This window comes from Phalacrocorax aristotelis, chromosome 3 (genome assembly GCF_949628215.1).
Source record: "Phalacrocorax aristotelis chromosome 3, bGulAri2.1, whole genome shotgun sequence".
In the NCBI taxonomy this organism is placed as follows: Eukaryota; Metazoa; Chordata; class Aves; order Suliformes; family Phalacrocoracidae; genus Phalacrocorax; species Phalacrocorax aristotelis.
The window spans coordinates 68,741,615-68,761,668 of NC_134278.1; the positions used below are offsets into that span (position 1 = coordinate 68,741,615).

Sequence of the window (20,054 nt, forward strand, 5' to 3'; positions counted from 1 at the left end):
CGCGCGCTGCCGCCGCCGCTGGTGGGCAAGTCCCCTGACGGTCACACACCGGCCCGAGGCACCCCACGCGCCCCGGCCCGCTCCGCGCGGAGCGAAGCGCGGGCACAGGCGCGCACACACGCGCGTTCTCCCCACAGAGAAAGGAGCCCGGCCGCGCTCCGCGGGTCTCCCACTGCGGTAACTCCCACCCGTGACAAACTAATTCGCTACGAGCCCGCAACGGCGCAGCTCGTTCTGTTCGAAAAAAATAACAGGCTAAGGGGGGGGGGGGGGGGGGGGAGGAACGGGGTTAAAAATAAGCAAAGAAAAAAAAAAAAGCTTCTGTGGAAGATAATGGACGTTATCCCCCGGGAGCCCCCCGGTCCGGCGCTCCGGTTACAAAACCCACCCCCGTCCCAAGCCGCTCGCCCTCCGGGCCCTGCGCCTCTCCGTCGCTGTTTCAAAGTGGAAGGGGGAGAAAAAAAAAATATAAATAGGGTTGAAGAGCAACAACCTAATTTCGGCAGCGTAAGCCGCGCTCCGCTGCCTCCGGCCCCGCCGGGGCCGCGCATTGTGCGCTGCTCACCCCCGCTACGGGGGCAGCGAGGAGCAGAGCTGGCCCGGGGGGGGGGGGGGGAGGGGGGAAGAAAAGAGGAAAAAAAGAGGGGGCTGGGAGGGAGGGAGGAAAAAGTGAATTATAAAGAAAGTAAGACCCCAACCGACACGAGGGGCCGGGAGGCGGGAGCCGCCGCTAGCCGAGCGCGGGGGGTTACCTGGGTCCGGCTGATGGCCTGCCCGGTGTTGCCAGGGCTCATCGCCGGGTGGTTCCTTTGTTGCGCCGCTGCCCAGGCCGGGTTCGCCGCTCCGTACTGGGCGCCCATGTCCTTGCCCATGCCCATGCCCGCCGCTGCCTGCTGGCTTCCCGGGGCGGCCGCCGCTGCCTGGGGCTGGGGCTGCGGCGGCGGCGGCGGGGCGCTGGGGCTGCTGTAGTCGGGGTAGCTGCTGCCGTAGCTCCGCATCATGGGGCTGGGGGACGTGAGCAGCTGGTTCAAGGTAGGGGTGGCCCCGGACGGGTGCTGGTTCTGCCCGGAGAACCGCGCGAAGCCACCGGCCGCTGCCGCCGCCGCGCCGGCAGCAGCCTTGCCGAGGCCGGCCCCGCCGCCGGGGCCCATCATCATGCCGCCGCCCGGCTGCCGCGGGGAGCTCAGCACCCCGTAGCCCGCCGCGGAGCCCCCGTAGCCGCCGCCGCCGCCTGCCCCGGCGGCCGCCGCCGCCGCCGCCACGGCTCCCGCGCCGCCGCCGCCCGCGCCGCCGCCGCCGCCGCCGGGGCCGCGGCCGTAGCCCGGGTAGTGGTTGTACTGGCTGTTGGGGTAACCTTCGTGGGAGTTTTGCAGGGGGTCCATGCTGTTGGGGGCCGCCGTGGGGTGCATTATCCCCATCCCGGGGCTTTGTTGTCCGCCATGTTGATCAAAGCAAGGCCCGGCGCGGCTCGCCGTAGCGCTGCTGGCAGGGGCAGGGGCAGCGTTGCCATAATAGCTATTGAACTCCGAGACACCCACCGCGGAGGGGCCGCCGCCGCCTCCCCCGCTCCCGCCGCCGCCGAGGCCGCCGCCGCCGCCGCTCCCAGCGCTCGGGGGCGGCTGCTGGGGCTGCTGCTGTCCGCCCAGGGGTCCCAAGCCGGGGTGATCGTAGCGGCCGCCGATGGGCTCGCCCATCTTGCCGGGCATCTCCTCCTCGTCGGCGCCTTTATTCAGCATTTGCTGCGGCTGCTGGGGGGGCTCGGCCTGAGCGCCCAAAACACTGTCTTTTCCTCCATGTTGCTGCTGCTCCATGTCTGCACTGGGCTGAGCAGCGCCGCCACCGCCACCGCCGTTGTTGTTGCTGCCGCTGCCGCCGCCGCCGCCGCCGAGGCTGCTGTTGTTATTCTGCACGGGATGGTGCTGAGGCGGCGGCTGCTGCGGCGGCGGCGGCGGGAATTGATTTAGCTGCTGCTGTAGTGCATGGTGGTGGTGGTGCGGGTGGTGGGCATGGTGGTGGTGGGCATGGTGATGCGGGTGGTGGGCATGGTGGTGGTGGGGCGGCGCGGCGGGGTGATCGCCTCCGACGCTCTTCAGCTTGTGGTTGGGGAGCAGCCCCGTCTCCATGGCCGAGCCCGGGTTGGAGGAGGAGGAGGAGGAGGAGGAGGAGGAGGAAGAAGACGAAGAAGATGAAGATAACGCCGAGGAGCTTCCACCTTCCTTCAGAGCCGGCTCCGAGGAGGAGCCGCCGCCGCCGCCGCTGGCGTTGTTGTTGTTACCGGCGGCAGCGGCGGGAGCCGCGTTATTGGCCATGTTCAGCGGCTCGCTGTGGTGGTGGAGGAGATGGTGATCTACATTATTCACGCTGCCGCTGCTGCTGCTGCCGCCGGCCGGGCTCCCCTCGCCGACCCCCAGCGCGGGGCCCGGCCCGGGAGCCCCCGCGGCGGCGGCGGCGGCGGCCCCCCCCGGGCCCCGCTCTGGGCCCAGGCCGCCCGGCAGGCTCGGGGCTTTGCCCTTGCTGTTGTTCGCACCCGCCGGAGCCGCTGCGACTTGTGCGGCCATGATCATCGCAACATTGCGAGTCCGGAGAAATTAGTGCTGATAATAGTTAACTACCACAAAAAAAAAAAAAAAAAAATTGGAAAAAAAAAAATCAGTCCTCACCCTCAAAAAAGGGGGGCGAGCAGGGGTGGGGGAGGGAGAGGAGCGGGGCAGAAAGAGAAGCGGCCGGGGAAGGGACTTGACTGAGCCAAGAGTATCCCCTGCGGACCGCTCCGCACGCACCAAATTAGAAATTTCCCTCCCCGAGTCCGTGATTGAGATTAGAAATGGTAAGAACGCCTTACGGTCCGCGCCTGTTCCTGCTGTGTGATTTCATGTTGAAAGTTTTTTGTTCAGGTTTAAATGAAACTTTTTTTTTTTTTTCTCCTCCTTTCCTCCCTAACCCGGATATGGGTAAACACAGGGCTGGCGGAGCCGCGCTGGCCCAGCATGGCATGAGGGAGCGAGCGAGCCAGCGCCGGCAGCCATCGCCCCCTCCGCCCCGATCGCTCCCGCGCACTCGCAAAACGCGGACTGGACTCCGCACGGCCCCGGCTCCCGATCCCGATCCCCGCCGCCCGCAGCACCGCGGCGGGAAGGCGGGGAGCGAGGGGGGGCAGGGAGGCTGTGCGGCCCCACTCGGGGTGCCCCCGCTCGTAGTCGGGTCCCACTCGTGTGCGCGCCGAGGGTGGCGGCCGGCGCCGGGCACCCTCCGCGCTGCACGGGGGAGCCAGCCGAACTCCGGCGGCGGGTCGGGGGGGTTGCTTCGAGGCCGAGGGTCGAAGCGGGCCCCGCCGGCCGCCCCGGGCCGCCTGACGCGGCGGGGGGGGGCCGGGGGCCGCCGCTGCGGCGGGGGGGCGGAGGGGCGAGGGGGCGGCCCCCTGCCCGCATCCGCGGTGGCGGGTCAGTGGGTCAGGCTTTCGGGGAGGGTGCGCTGCCCCCCGACCCCGCGCGTCGTCCTCAGGAGGCTTCGCGTTGGCTTCCCAGGGCAGGGGAGCGTTTGCTATGTCACGGGAAAATAAGTTTTTTTTCCCCTTTTTTTTTCGCTGCCACCACCACCACCCCACCACCACCACCACACACACACATCCCCCACCCCCCGAAGATTTATATTGCATGTGCAGACGGTTATAAAAGTTAACCTAAAATTCTGCAGCGGCCGCATCGTTGCAGTTGACCACATTGTCCAGCTGTCTCCAAATTCTAATGGTCATTTGCACTCATGATGCTTTTATATATAGGGCCGTTTTCAATATGTTCTCGGTACTTATTCGCAGATCAACAGGAGTTGATCAAGGAGAGCGAGACATTTTCGGTCTCATAATTGTTTCCCCAAACAATATAATTTCCAGTACGCACGAGACACTCATGAAAACGTAGTAACGAAAATACATAATCCAAATAACTCTTGCTCCAAATGGAAAGCTGCTGCTGCTGCTGCTGCTGACCTACATTTTTGAACCACCTTTCAGAACGGTTGAAGGTTTTTTTGTAACTATCTTAAGACAAATGATACCCTAGTACAAGAAAAGGTAATAGTCACGCACTACATTCAACTAATGAAAGCATTTGGGAGATCAAACACTTGGCTATGAATATAGCAACCTGGGATATTAGCGAAGGTTTTCAATACAGTAAGGGTCTAAACTGCGCTGTTTTAAATGAATATGTTTACGCGCTCTGTTAAAGGTAAGCACGTTTTCAAATTTCAAAATGGATGAATAGGAGATTCAGTAATAATGGTAGGGGAAAACGCAGCATATCAAGAAAGATGCTGTTATGAGTAGGTAGGCTTTTTTGAATCCACTGTGAAAACACTAGAGCGCTGAAGGTTCATGCTGTAATGTTGAATTACATGCAAAGATTATTGATAAATGTATGAACAGTGTGATTCCAGTGTCTATGAATTTTAGTTCTGTCTGAAAAGTCAGAAATATTCTGATTTTTATTATGGAGCTAGTTTTGAAAAGTCTCAGTGCTCGTCAAGTACATCTTGCTAATACTTCTGTTACGGTTTTATTTCTCTTTTTTTCAGGGTACTTTTTGCAAGTGCAAAAACGTTATATGGCTAGTAGGAAAACATAGAGCGGGAAAAAAAACGGTGAGTAATTCTAGTGGGGGGAATCAGGTGCATACCCAAGGGTCATTACAGTCTGTAACAACAACAAATTGCAATTTTATGCAAACTGCTAGAAAAGGGTATATCATCTTTGTAGGAGAGAGAATAACAGAACTGTAAGATGAATTCATGCCAAATCATTCATCAGCTTTTGCCAAGAGAATACTACATCTTTGTTAGTGAGCCTTTTTGACATTTTCTCCTGGATTTTCTCCTTTTCTATATTCAAATGCGCGCTAATTATACACATTAAACCACATAAGTTGATTTTTTGAAGTCTTTCATATGCAAATATAAATATAGATGTCTACTTGTGTGTATTTATTTACATGTGTACTCTAAAATAAAATATAAAATCAATTACACATTTATACTTCAAGACATTTATATTCAAGCAAAAATACATATATTGAAAATCTGATAAGATGTACTGATAGCGCCTCGGCTGCAGATTGCAATACTTCCTGACGTGCTCCGCAACTCTTTCTGATCAGGAAAATAACCCGCAAAGTTTAACGTAGATTTACTTTGAAATGTTTTCCCTGGGAAAGAAAAAAAGGATGAGGCTTTGAACTGAAGAGTTTATACTACTAGCTCCTTTTCCTCCCATTTGTTTCAGCAACTAGGCTACAAGATTGGAACTAAGAGGCTATAAAATAGAGGCCCTCAGCACAATGAAATCAGTCTGCTATAAAAGGCAACACATGCCAGTTTTTCCTCCCCAATGGCAGATGCCACACCCTAAAGCAGACAGAAGGCACTGCAGTCTGTGCAAGAAGCACAACACAAAGCAACAACGATGGTTCAATTTTTTAGATCGCAAATAATGTTGAAATTCCTTTTGCCATCTTTGCTCAGATGATGAGTGGTAGTGTTTGTTAAATTCAAATGCTCCTTTCCAAAAGCGCTCGTTGTATGCATGAATTATGAATTTATTATAATATAATGTAAAAAAGGTCTAATTGCCATGCATATTATCTGCTGCAAAATGATTGCATTGATATTTGATATTGCAAGTGCGCAGTTTCAACTTTAGTTCCATTTTCATTGTTTCGTCAATTTAATTTTTTTCTATAAACCAGTGTTGTCCAAACGTGGTTTCTTTCTCTTGACTTTCTTTCTGATAAATTACAAACTCTGGTGCTCTGGGATCCCTTTCCAGGATAAACACCACCATCTTCTAAACTTAGGGTTGGTAATTTGTTCCATTGGCTATGACATCCGTGCAGACCCCCTAGGCCGCCTGTCTGTAGCTGGACCCCATGGAAGTGAGGCACCTTTCCCAGCAGTACAGCAGCCATCCTTCCGTTTGGTCAGAGCAGTAGCTTTTAAATCCTACAAAAAGTAACACTAAAGAGAGAGATACGGGAAACAAACCAATATTGTAATAGCTCTGAGGTGTTATTTTAGAGGTATGTGGAGAAACAATGTTATTTTTAATTATTTTGGTGAAGTAAAAATCCAGTCAGGGGTTCAAGAGCCTGTTGCATCTGACCTGGATACCCACAAGAGCCTGAAAAATCCCTGTGTTCAAAAACCCCCTCTTTGTTGGGTTCTTGTTGTGCTTTGTATTTAAATCCGCCGCACAGTTTGAGGAAACAGTTGTCAAATTCACCGTAATTCTCCATTTCCTTCTTTTAGATTGGCATTAGATTTAACAAGGAAAAAACAGATAAATATGTGGGCTTTTATTAAATTATCACTTCTTTTACTAGTTAAACATCCAATCGAAATCATTCTGAAGTCAGTGCAAATCTTTTAATTGATTTCAATAAGGCATGAATCAGATCACAGAAAAGTAAGCAGCCAGCTCAGAGCTTTAGCTTTATGCTTTAGCTTGGGATTTGGAGCCATACTAATGGGATTTTGCTTTTAAGAGAACCCTTATGTGGTCAACATGTAATATAGTAGTGTTTTCTTTATTATGTAATATTTACGTTTCAGTCACAAATGTAATATGTAAACTATTGCAGTTGATAGCCAGCAGATAAGCCAGAATCTGTTAGGTGTAAAGCCTTTAGGTAGGTGTAATAATTTTATTTTAGCTGGTCATAATGAACTTCGAAAAACCACAGTTTATGCCAACAGATTGTGGCCGAAGACATGTAGAGAGTGACACATTCTACCATTTAATTAAAATCTACTTTTTATCAGCCACTAGTTGCAGGCAATGTAATCAATTTCTTCTGGCAATGTGTAAACAAAAGGAATTCAAAACTTTACCGTCTCCATCTCAAGAATGTCATACACGATTTTATTATGGAAATGAAGCATTAGCAGCTTGTTTCCTTGCTGGATTTAGACCACTTGAATAGAATGTTTAAATACCTCAATTTTACAAATGCGAATCATCCATTGAAGTCAATAAGATCACTCACTTCCTTAAAGTTAAGCCCTGATTAAGTGCTTCTGTGGACTGAGGCCTCTAGGACAAACAGCTCTTGAGCCTGCACTTTGGTGAGATAGCAGCCCAACAAATTTTCTAAATCAGAACAAAATCTTCCACTTGGCAGTAATAGTAGGGGTTGTTGATTTTTGGGTTTACCCACTGGTGAAATCTGAGCCTTTAAACCGAATTACACTAATATTTCTTGATCCTATGTCATTGTTTGGGAACATCATTGCGTTTTGGAGAGATCTAGGAAAAGGCCAGCCTTCCTTTGAATTAATAATTTATGGTCCTGTTCATTTATAAATTAAAAAACTTTAACAGCATTCAGTACAACAGTAATCATAGAGTTCTCTGCCAATGATTCTTTCCCATTCTCCTGCCTTTTACAAATCTTTTCTTTGCTGATGTGCAAGAGACACATGGGAAACCAAAAGAAGCATTTGCTGTTAGCTACACATTCGTCGGACGTCCTTTCTATCGTCAGTTGTAGCATGCAAGGTTGACTGATACATTGAAAAAACAGTCAAACTGACAATACACAGCTTTCACACTCATAAAATAAACAAGATCGCTACCTTAGCTGTAAACACGCTGGACCTTCCAAGAAAAAAAAAAAACAGCTCTTTTTCTTTCCTAAACTTTTTCCGCAGTATAGTTACACATTTTATAGATCACAATGCAAATATTATCTATAGTCTGCAGTATTTATCAATTGCTGTTTCTAGGAACAGATTACTGTGGCCTCCATGTCTTCACCAAGAAAAATAATTTGCCTGTAGGATCTTTTTATATACAGCCAGAAATGCATGGACTTTAATTGGAGGTGGCACAATCTTTTTCCTTTGAAACTGAATTTATTTGCTATGACTATAGTGTATATGCAATTCTGAATATTTGCAAGGGTGACAAAATTATGATTTTGCCTGATGCACTCTATTTCTGACCCATTTCTGTAGTATTTGACCATTCACAATCTCCAATACATCAGCTCTGAGTCTTTTAGCCAGAGCCCCACCTTTCTCCTTTGCTCTAACAGTTTGTAATTCCCTCCTTCCCCCACCTTATATTCATTCCCCACCCTTTTACACGTACGTGCATGTTCGCTCTCTGGGTAACCCCAAATTCCTGCAGCCCGACCTGCAGCTGCCTTAGCCTCCCAAAGTATCGTCATACTGTACCACTCATGAGTATCGCTCATACTATTGTTTTCCTTCCAAATGAATCCTACCCTCCAAGTTCCAGCAGAATTGTCCCCAGTGCCAATTTCCTTCAGCCCCTCTGCGTAGGGGGGACAAAGTGAACGCTCTTGGTGAAGAGGAGAGGGAGGAACTGCAAAGGCTGGAAGAGGATGAGGGGGGAGAGAGGTGGGAAAGGCCAGCTGAAAGCCTTCTTCATCCCAACTTGGTACATGCTGTACTCTGCCAAGGGGGCAGCTTCCTAGTTTGAGAGCTGTTGCTTTGATACATTTATCCTTTAAGCACTCCTGTAAACTGAGAAGTCCAGTTACTCCCACTTCACCATCAAGGAAATGAGGCACAAGGGAGGAATGCCATGACTGCATGAACATTTCTTTCAGCTGCAGCGCCAGCTCCAGCAGCCCCAGCTCCAGCAGCTCCAGGTGACTGCCGTAACCACCTTGCATGGACCTTGGGGGTGCTGATGCAACAGTCTGCGCAGCTGCATGGTCTACCAGTAACCCAAGGGGGGAGAAAGAAAACTTATTTTTATCCAGATCCTTGCACTGACTCACCCAACGGCCCAGCCAGTAGTGCTGGCATAACAGGAAGGGGGAAGAGAAGGGGCAGAGCGCACGAGGCCGTTACCCACATCTTACTCTTTGACCGAAGAGGAGGTTTGGAGGCAGGGAAGGATGAATTAGATCTGTTTAGCCAGCACTACTGCCAGAAGAAATGTATGTCCTAAGATTATAAACAGGTGCTCTCTTCCAAAGCCCAGCTGAGCTAGTGAAAGAAGTTACCGTCTCCATTTTTTGTCAGCATCACCCCTGCCAGATATTAATGCTCCTCACATCTGCCGGTACAGTTGCTTGTATGTGTGTTACCCAACCCTCTTCAGATTAAATCAGCCAGGTTACCAGACTTACTATTTAAACCATCTGCATTAGCTCAGACTCATTTGCCTAAGTAAGATTAGGATAAAGTGAGCCAACAGATGTGAGGAGACAGTGGACTCCAGCAGAGGGACAACAAATAGCTGGTAGGTGGCAGTAACCCCTTCAATAACCACCACTTCTTATTTACTGAGGGAGTACATCCATTTGGGCCCTAAATGTTGGTCATGGTGATGTAGAGACAGTTACACGTCAGTGAAGAGAGTTTATCCACTTTTCGGATGTCTGGCCTACAGTAGTAAAAGCTCCAGGGTGTGTGGTTTACCATCTTTTATTTATTTTACTATTACTGCATTATGGGGATGCACACTTGTGAAGCATATGCTGAACTGTACGTACACCTCCAGAGTCCCAGGACTGTATTACAACTTCTGGTCCATCCTCTTTGCTCATACAGTGGCTCAGCGGAGCCTCTAAGCTGCAAAAGAGAGCTAGCGATTCTTGCCTAAGTGCTGAGGTGGGAATCCTCCTTGCACAGGAGGCAGCTGAAATGCCTGCAATGTCTAGATTCACAGGGAGAGGTTAACTTGGATGAAGATGCTCCACACACCAGCTGGAGAAGCGGCAGCCACGGCTTTGTTCCCAGGGAGCCAGTGCAGGAGAAGGCTGAGCTCCTGCGGGGTGCGGTAGCTGTCAGTTACACACACGGTCCCCACGGACGTGTTGAGCTTGCTCCTGTCCTCAGCAAACAGGACGTCACCACCAACTGCCGTTCGGGTGCTTCACTTTCACATCCTCTCTGCCACGACACGTCTGATTGTCAAAGCCACAATCAAATCCTCGTTACAAGAGCAAAGTATTTCTCAAGAAAAGCATCCCCCATGGCTCGCTCCCTGCTTCAGCTAAGCCAAGAGCTAAAATAACCTAAGAGGAGGGGGTTTTTATATCCTGGATGTAAACTGCTTCAAGATATACAGCTCTAAAAAATCTCAGTATGTTACTAGTCTAGGGCCTGATCCTGGAAATGCTTACTAATTCATGTAGTCCTTGCTCCTGTTAAACCATGAGGCTTAGTGACAGACTTGAGCAGCTATCATGTGGTGAGGGTTGGTCTGTCTAAAACATCTGTTTCTTCTTGCTTAAATTTAAAAAGAAATGTTATTAAAATTAGAACGACCATTTTATTAATCAAAAATATAATCTAGTTATTTAACAAAGACTTAACAATGTGAGTCATCTGCATTAACAAATCCAGATGATATAGTTAGAGGCAGCAAAGACACAGGGCCTGACAATAGGCTTGCTTTGTACGCTAATTAATTTTTTGCTATTTGTTTTTCATTCCAAACAGACCATCCCTGATATTTTATCTCTCTTGGTGGATTTTAGAAAAATTGTAAGTGAACAGAAAAATACCAGGGTCTCTCTCTTTTTGAAAAAGTAATATACAAATACCATTAAGATTTTAATAAAAAAATGTGTGCATATCTTTTTGCTATGTTACAGCTCTTTTCTTCTCATCCAGAGGATAGGACAAATGTGGTTTTCATTTAACCACACTTAAATTTAAATTGCCACACCATTCTGTGCTGGGTGTGAACTCACTATGCATATGTCCAAGAATAAAGGAGCCTAATTTGGGAACTGCTATCCATGGTGATTCTCACCAGCTAGAAATCAGGGAGTGCACTCGTTCAGGGAAAGGCCACGTAATGTAAAATCATCAAAATCATCTTGTCCTTTTTGCCCTTCACTGAAGGGCTGGTCCCACTGAATGGGAATTTTCAAAGTACCTTGTGACAGAAGAACTAAAGTTTAGCAGGAGCAAAGTGAGGCCAGTACTATACACTTTGCCGATTTAATTTTAATACATATCATTTTTATACAGGGATCTTATTTGCACAGCTCAGTGGAGCCGTGCATTTGAAGAGCACTGCTGATTAATTAGGTTGGTTCAGTATGAATGAATTAGGTGATCTCTATTTTATGTCTGTTTTGAAGTTCACTATTGTGAACTTCACCCCATTCAGTGCTTCATCCTGTTTAAAAGACTTATTACCAACTTTACTTGGGCAGGAAAGGGAATCATTAAAAGCACTATGCAAGCCTCTTGAGTATGGTGGGTTCTGTTACAGATGTATAAATCCAGCTCATTACTCAGCTAAGGGGAACTGACTTTCTAGGCAGTTTCTAGGCAGGTTTTGAAAACAGAGGGATCAGGAGTTGGCAGGTGTGAAAATTGCAGTTTTTATGGACCAGACCTGAACCCAAGATCTCTTTTCCTGGGGTGATGTCGGTACCAACTTTAAAAGTAATCTGCCTTTTTTTGTAAGTATATTGTGGATTTTGCTCCTATTTTCTCAAAAGACTGCAGAAACAACTGATCTCATTTATTCGGAATATTTATCCCAACCCTTCAGTAAAAACAAATTCATGTTTCACTTAGAAATGCAACAAAGGTGGAACATGCTAGGCTTCCCTTTTTGCTTCTTTACTTCCAGTTCAGGAGTTCCTTTATTCAGTCTGATGTTAAATCTACTTGTATTAGAGAATCCTTTTTATCTGAGCAAATCTTATTCCTTAGCAATGAATCTCAGAACATTGTGGGGTGATTGTATAAAGCCATTGCTTTTTCTTTATTGCCCACTAAAGAAACATTTATGATTAAATGGGAAAGGGAACTATCTCATTCTCTTGAGCTGGAGATATTGGACTCAATAATGTCCTTCATATGTGTATGCTCTATTTCAGCTAACCTGTTAGAATTGCAATACAAAATTGTAAATCAATGGCATCAAACACCTACCTGTGAAGATGAGTAAGATTGCAAACCATTTCTCAGATAGATTTGGAGAAACAGCTCCCAGCCAAGAACTCTTTTACATGTTCTACAGGGTCTGTCCTAAATTACCCCGATAAAGTCACTTGTTATACATTATATTGAGAAAATTGCCGGCTGTCTGATGTCAAGTGCTCAGGAACACTATACATAGGGACATTTGGACTTTGGGGTATATGACAGACAACTGGATGTTAATAAAAATCGAGTTACAGGCTATTCATCTGGTTATTTGCAGAGCTAAAAATTCAGACTCTTCTTTAATAATGAAAGTGGATCCTTAGGAATTTGTTCAAATCTGTTCTGTTTAGCTGTAACTGCAGAAAATGCACGCTTCTCTATACAAGGTGTTTCTTTATGGATTACTTCAGTCAAGGTAGGAATAGTTAAAGCCAGCTACTCATAAACACTTTATGGGATAAAAGAATGAAGGGAAGGAGGAATTTTGTTTGTTTTTCTTGTCTTTCTGTAATCACAATGGTATCTCTCTTAAGCTTGTCATCTTCTGCTTGGCCGATTCTCTTGTAAGGGCTTTAATAATATGAATTTAATATGAAGCATACCTTTGTACCTACAAATATACATCAGTTAAAATCCTTACTCTCTGTATTTTGGAATAAACTTATTAAGATTTATATATGTGAAATATTCTCCGACATAACAAATACAGAGTTGTCATTTCCCAGGCACATTTTTTACCTTTGCAGAGTGTGTAGGTCAGTGTAGTATAAGCACTTGGCCACCAGAAGATATGAAATAAAAACATACACCACCCAGCTGATGGTATTTTAACCCCGCTCACGGAGCTGACAGTACCCACTGAGCATGATTCCATCACAGGGGTGTTCTCCTGCTGCCTGCAGAGGACAGCAGAAGGTCGAGGGGGGACATGTCTTAGTGCATCAACCTGGTCGTTTATGCTGCTCTGGAAAGGTGATGGCAAGTCTGCTGCTGGAAAAGGGATTACAGTGTTACCTGGCAGAATGCAGCTAGAAGGAGTCAAAGAATGATCAAGGAAAGGATCAGAGAGAGGAGGAACTCCAAGGAGACGCACCCGCATAGAAAAGGGCATCACAGGCATCAAAACATCTTATTATGGCTCTGGATTCCATAATGTGAGGCAAAAGTTATAAGCAAGTAAGGAAAATGGCGACTTCTTCACTTGGTATCTTTGACTTAAAAATGGTTTCTAGAAGACGCTTGCTCAGCTATGAATCATGAGGGTTAATTACATAAAATTGCTTGACCTGTGTTATACCTCAGGTTGTGTGACCTAAAGGTATCTTCTGACCTTAAATTTTATGAATCCGCATTAAGTAGCTGTAAGGAAGGAATGGCAGAACAGGATGTTGTTTCGCTGATTTGAATTACATCATGCATTTGCATCTTAATTTGCATTTACTGTTTTAAGAGTAACTGTATGGAGTGCAGTTGTGGGATGGAGTTGTCACTGTGAGCTGAAAGAGGTGAACCTGTGTTCTGAGAGGCCAAGGTCACGTTTACAGGACTGACATCCACTAGCATAGCTGTAAAGAGATGCCAGCCCTGACAGGCATAGCTGTGTCAACAGAAGCCTCTGGTAGAGACACAGTAGTGCCAGTAAAACTGTACTTTTACCAATAATATTTTATGCCAGTGGTGGGCGATGGTTTTATTCTATTAGCAGAAAATACTGTTTTGCTAGTACAGATGTATTCACACTAAACTGCTTACGATTTTAGTATTCACAGCAAAGCACTCCTCTCGATGATTCCTAAACCAATCAATTTTGTTGGGGCTGCCAGAGAAAGGGCACGCAACTGGCCCTGGCAACTGTCAGCTTTGCGGTACCATACATGATAGCATTTAATAAGGGGAGAGTGCAGAGAGAGTTTCTGGAGAAGTCCAGGCTAAATCTGTTGGCCAAATAGTTTTGTCAGGGAGGAGTGTGAAAAGATCAGGCTGAACGAAGTCAGAATAAACAATGAGTAACAAAAAAGTTCTTTTTCTAAAATAGTTTCTGTCATTTGAAGCAAAGGTTTAACAATACTGGCAAAAATGACACTGGAATAAATTGCACTGACCCTATGATTTTAGTAATTACAGCTATACTGGAAAATTCTTTGTGGTGTAAACTAGCTCTCAGAAAAGACCCTAGGGGAAAGGGTGAAGGGTGATAACAGTTAGCACTCCATCCAGGAATGAGGAGGGAACACCATTAGTTTGGTCTTAAGCGTAGACCAGATGCGCCAGCCCTGATCAGACTGTGTGACCCACTCTCAAGACTTGCCTGTGCAAAGTGTGGGTGTTAATCTTTATTCAAGCAGTGCTCATGGCCTCCATTTCTAGGGAGTTTCTGGGACGTGGGCGTGCACGGCTTTAGCATCAGCCTGGCAGATGCACTCTCTACTGAGCTGGTGCTTAAAGTGCAGTTCTTGCTTTTCACAGTTCATGTCTAAGCGCTGCATATTTTGGAAGGGCATGACCACTAATCAACCTTTACTCCACCTTAATAAAGTTTTGCAATATTCCATGTCCTTTTTATTTCCCCCCCCGATAAACTTCTTGAAGCCTTCTGCATCCAGTGTAGCTTTTCCCCTTCCCTGCTTCCGCAGCTTTAGCAATGATTCTCCAGGCCAAAATGGCAACTGGCTGCATGCTAGTGCTCTCACTACGCCTGCACCACTCACACCTCAGCCCTTCTCCTCACCAAGGAACAGGACTCAAAGGCTGAACCTCCAGGCATTCAGAAATAATTTTGAGGCGATTGTGGAGATGATTTGGGAATACGTTTTCAAGCGAGGGAGTGTGGTGGGGAGCCACAATGGCTGAAACAGGGAATTAAAATATCCCTTATATTCATGGACTGCAAATTTGCTCTACAAAAAGTGATTTTAACACAAAGATTTTGGGAGTGTGAACAACATAGATCCCATACTGTCGTAATACACTTAATATGTGAAGAAGTATTAATATGGAATCCTAAGTTTAGTGGGTAAATAGCATGTATTTTTAAATTAATTCAATCCAGCGTGGCACAAATACTCTGAATCTGGTGCTGCTTACACTGAGCTCAGAACATTTTATTAAAAAAAAAATAAAAATTAACAGACAGAACCGCCGTGCCAGCTAAGGCAGCTGACGAGGCATGCGGCGGCGGCGGCGCGCTGTTGCTCCGCCGAGCGCCATCTTGTGGCCGCCCGCTTGCGGGGGCTGGTGGCGCCCCGCGCCCCGCGCCGTACGGGCCGCGCTGCCTGCCGGGAGCGGCCGCCATGTCGCGCACCGCAGGCTGTGGGAAGGGCGAGGAAGGGCCTCCCCACCGGCACCTCCCCCGTGTCCCCGTCCGTCGTTCGTTCCCTCCTCCTACACACATGCCTGTCCTGCCGTAATCAGGCTAGATGAGAGCTAAAGCACTTCATGGGTGTTAGATGTGTACCTTCTTTTCATATTTAGAGTGCGTTATACCAGATGGTCTGCCACTGCCAGGCAGGCTGGTGCCGCTGGAGCTGCGGGTATGCCACCTGCTGATATGGTAACACTGGCTTCCAGGGTTGTTTTTTTGGGGCAACATTTTCCCCCATACCTGTGCACGCACCTCTTGTTCTACTCAGAAGTAAGTGTTTTTCTAAAAGATGTGCCATTTAAGTTCCACATCATGGGACTTGGCAAAGCTATTGTCTGTAAAGAAATGCTTGTAGGAGTAGGAGTTATTATAAATCACACAGTTGCTCTGAAGGAGTATAAATGGAGAAAACAGCATAAGACTTAAAATTTTTATTTGGCGTACAAAGAGCACAAGTGAAATTTTCAAAGGCTTGCAGATATCAATGGAAAATCATTAGAGGGATTAAACAAGAGTATTGCTTTTACAATACCTTGAATGCAAGGCCCTTAATAATCTATAATAAGAGTTCTCAGAATATTGTGTGGCCCTGCAAAAATCCAACCATTTTCTCCCTAGGTGTGGAAGGGCTGTGGTGTATCTTTGCTCCATTTCCCATTTGGTGGGCACTGTTTCTTGATGCAGGTCTCAGGAACAGGCAAGGAAGAATTCATGATACCACTGCTCCACATGGTAGTGTTTTCCCATGTTGCCAGTGTTGTATGAAGTCAGTTTTACAGTTATGATGACAGTCTTGACAGGTGATGCTTTCATAGCAACCCAGTCTTCTGAGAAATTAAATACCTTAATTTTTTTTTTCTTTTTAAATAAGTTCCCATGTGTGTAGTGACAAGGTTAGAAGTGCTACTGAGGTTACCTCTCAATGGCTGGAATGCCAGAAGACCCAGACAGGCACTGTTTGCTTTTCAGTCACATAATTAGCATAATATTGGACTGAGGAAGGGGTCTGACTTCTGATTTTGTAATTCTTTGGGTCTGCAATACTACCTGACACTGGACTGTATCCTAGTGTAGTAGCTTTGTGTGTGGACAGGAGTGTCATGCATGTGAGAACAGGCTGTGCTCACAGCAGTGTGAGGCTCCTGGCCACCTGATGATAGTATCTTCCCTCACAGGACACAGGCAGCCCCTCCAGTGTCCAGACTTCTGAAGCCAGGAGCCACTGCCTACCATGGACACTTCTTTCAGATCACCAGTGCTCACACTTCTGTCCTTGCTTTTGCTGTTCATAAACCACCCATACGCTGTAAGCTGCTGACCCCTGAAGTAACAGGCTTGCTGAGGTGTTTTTTTCTCTTCTACATTGGACCTCTCAGGTACAGTCTAATTGAGAAGACAAAGCGGGCTTACTGGTTTTGCATGGTCCTCCATATGTACATCTACATGTATGGATGAAGCAAGACTTCTGAGTATCTCACCCTCCAATAGAAAAGAAATATTTCATTTAATGTCTTAGAAAGACATTTGCTATGTCAACAGAATAGCTCTGTATGACTGACTAGAGAACAGGGCTTTCTCTCTTGGGTTTTATAAAATGTAGGCAAAATAGGGGCCAGAGAGAAAATCAATGATTGGAGACACTATACGCTGATTTACAGATAGATTAGGGATATAAATATTACAACCAATATGGATATTTATGCACTGTATGTACTGTCTGTAGTGCCTTCATCTTATCCATAAGCCTAAACCACATCAGAGATTCCTGAGCATTCAAAAATAGGAAATGTTACATAACTGATGAAGAATGGAAAGATTTTTAGGAATATAACTATCTTCTTGGGCATGTATCAAACCCATGATTGTAGAGAACAGAAGAACAGGTTCACGGAGTTCAAGCTTTTTCTTCTTTGTAAAAACAAGAGCCACCTGAAATATGGTGTAAGTTTTGTAATTCAAATGGCTCAAGTGCCCTTCTCTAGAAGTTGCAGGAAAGAACATGTTATCCATACTGCTACCACTTACACGTATTTAAAAATAGACGACACAAAGACTCTGTGTATTCCTGGTGTGTCTTGCATAGTGAATACAGCTTTGATGGTTTATGCCAAGTCCAAAACAAAAGAGTTCCTGTACCTTCTGCCCTAACAAAAAGTTTTGTCTGAACTGAGTGTACTTGAAAAGGAGAGGGGCAAAAGCACAACTGAAACCGAGCCATGTTGTTCCCCCTGCTCTAATTCATCTGAAAAAAAAATCAATTCCCAGGTGAAATTTTGAGACAATCAAAAAGGGATCCTTCAGTGAGACTGGATTTTTTTACACATACAGTATGTGAGAAGGAATATTTTCCCCCACATTTTCTTTGCATAGTGTCTTTCTATGTGGCTATCATGTAGATAACAGCAGGGAATTCCACTTAAGTAGATCCTTAATGGATTTAACTAATGGTTTCTTTGTGATGCTCTCAGACAGTTCTCCTGTAATGTGGATCCTCTAAATATTTAAATCCACCATTGAAGCATTTAATAGGAAGAAAGTATCCTACCACTAGAATAAAGAAAAGGCTTTCAGCTGGAAACAATACCAAAACAAAATCTGATTTGTACAAATGCATCAGGAATCTAAGCCCAGTTACTCTCTGAGGCAGCTGATACAACAAGGATCTGGGGTGCCAGGTAAACAACAAGCAGTCATTTGTATATTGGGACAATCCCTGTCCTTTTCTGCTTCTCTATATCCTCCATATTTTCGAGGACTGTTTGTAGTGATTAATGGCTTGAGCGAACAATAAAGCTGGTAAATTAATATTGCTACTTAATGTTGGTACAGGGTAACTGCCTAGCCCTGGGGCTCGTGGAATCTTGAAAATAATGGATGGGTTAACCTGGGACGCTTCTCCTTGTTTTTGAGTTTTTCTTCTGACATGGTCTCAAAGTAATCTTTCTTACTGTGGTATCCATTATCCTCTTATTTTATTCTTTTTACAAGTGGAGCCTGATGTTTCTCCAGTTCCATAACATATTTGAGCTGGAAGGAAAAACGTTTTAGAAATCTACTTTATGTATTGTCAAGACCCAATTTTTTCTCTCCTGTCTCTCGCTTGGGAGGAACAGTTGCTTCAGAAACTAACACTGCGCTTTAAGCTGTCTGCTTAGCCCTGGATTTCACCATGCTTCCCTTGCACAAAGAACAAAATCTACTGTTTTCAATCTAGATTGTTTCTAAAAATGAGACATAATAGAAAAATAAAGGCTCCCTCTAGCATGCATTCAACGGAACATATACACAGAGCTGCAATTGCCCCACAGCTGCTTTTGTAGTATATAAGATACGTCCCCTACCTTTTGAATACATAGGACTCCTCAAAAAGAATAAATATTACTCTCAGCGAAATACATCTGTTTATTCTTCTCTGCACAGTTTGGGCAAGGAAGTTTATTTCTGCAGATGATACTAATAAATGCATAGAAATTTTCTGCAATCACTTCACAATCCATACTGTCTAAATCTACCTGTAATTTGTTCCATATCTAGCCCCTAAACGTAGACACTTTAAAAATTTTACTCTCTGATATTTCTGTGATACAACTAATTTCTGCATTTCAGTCACTTGGTATTGCTACATATACAAGCATTTAAAACCATTCTGAATTCCTTTGTGCACAACCGTGGTACGACATAAGCAGCAAAGTTTCTCACTTACTATGGAAACTGGCCATCCAGAAAGAGTATGCTGGACCAACTTACTGAAAATGGCACCCTTGTTTGGCTGTAATGGGAAGGTTCTCTAATAAAATGAGCGTGCACTTAGATTTTCCTTCTTGTTGCATCTCAGTGCTGTGAGAGATAATGCAAAACCATCAGCATGTTCCTCTCATGCTTGTACTTTCTGTTGCATGGATACACTCATAAAGCTCAAAGTGAAGTCTTTCTTGCTATCCTGACTGCCAGAAATGGAATGCCTCTTTTAAACCAGGTGCCTGACTCTTTGTTACTCTCTATCTCCTGCAGTTAGGTAAACCAGAGAGAGTCATAGTTGTTAACATCTATGTAAAACAGTGCAGATGCTGAACTGATAGCATTTTATATCCCCTTGCAGAACTGAATCTTAACCCCAAGTGAAAAATGAGCTGAAATTTATTTCAAGTGAAGGAAAGGAGTAATAAGTGAGTATATAGGAACTGGTGTTACTTAGAACCACTCAAACTTTTTTATCCAGGTGCCTGTGTATGTTACTTGCATAGTGGCTAAAAAACAGAGAATGCAAGTATTAAGTTCCGAGAAAGGCCACTTAGCCACCTAACTCCCGTTTGTCCCTTTGAAAACCTCCCTTTACCTATTTTTTTAATTGTATTTACTTTTGAAGATGTTGTCTATTTTATCCATAAGAGCAAAGAAAGCATATAGTATTAGTTTGAATTGGTATAGAAGAAAATGCCTCCAAAAATAGTGTGATTTTTTCTTTTACAGAGGCCCATCTGTGAATTGCTGCTTTGTGCTGACCTACAATTTATGCAGCTTTTGCCTAAATCTATCAGACGAAGCTCTTTAAATGGCTTAAAAATTCATTCAGTCAAATTAGTCACTTAGTCAAATCATCCTTTCAACTGGTGCTTTCAGCAAATGGTTAAAACAGCATTTGAGGAAGGACCAGGTGTATGATCTAATGGCTGAAAGCAACTCACGCTCAATGACATAATCCTAAGAATAAATGTATTGTAAGTGTATGGCCAAACACAAGAGAATATCTGTCATCAAGTAGCTGGAAGTGCCA

At 45.6% G+C, this 20,054-nt stretch overlaps 1 protein-coding gene across 15 annotated transcripts in view; it reads right to left on the minus strand.

Annotated features, from left to right (window-relative positions):
• ARID1B (AT-rich interaction domain 1B) overlaps positions 1-2,832 on the minus strand; it is a 336,807-nt gene extending 333,975 nt beyond the window's left edge. For 12 of the 15 annotated variants that reach the window (XM_075087874.1, XM_075087870.1, XM_075087878.1 and 9 more), the window contains exon 1: positions 753-2,828. In XM_075087874.1, the coding sequence (XP_074943975.1) occupies positions 753-2,564 (1,812 nt within the window). In that variant the 5' untranslated portion in view covers positions 2,565-2,828. Of the gene's footprint in view, positions 1-752 lie in introns of all 15 variants that reach the window. The other 3 variants (XM_075087879.1, XM_075087880.1, XM_075087867.1) reach the window with 2 other exon arrangements.
• Positions 2,833-20,054: the final 17,222 nt, after the last annotated feature.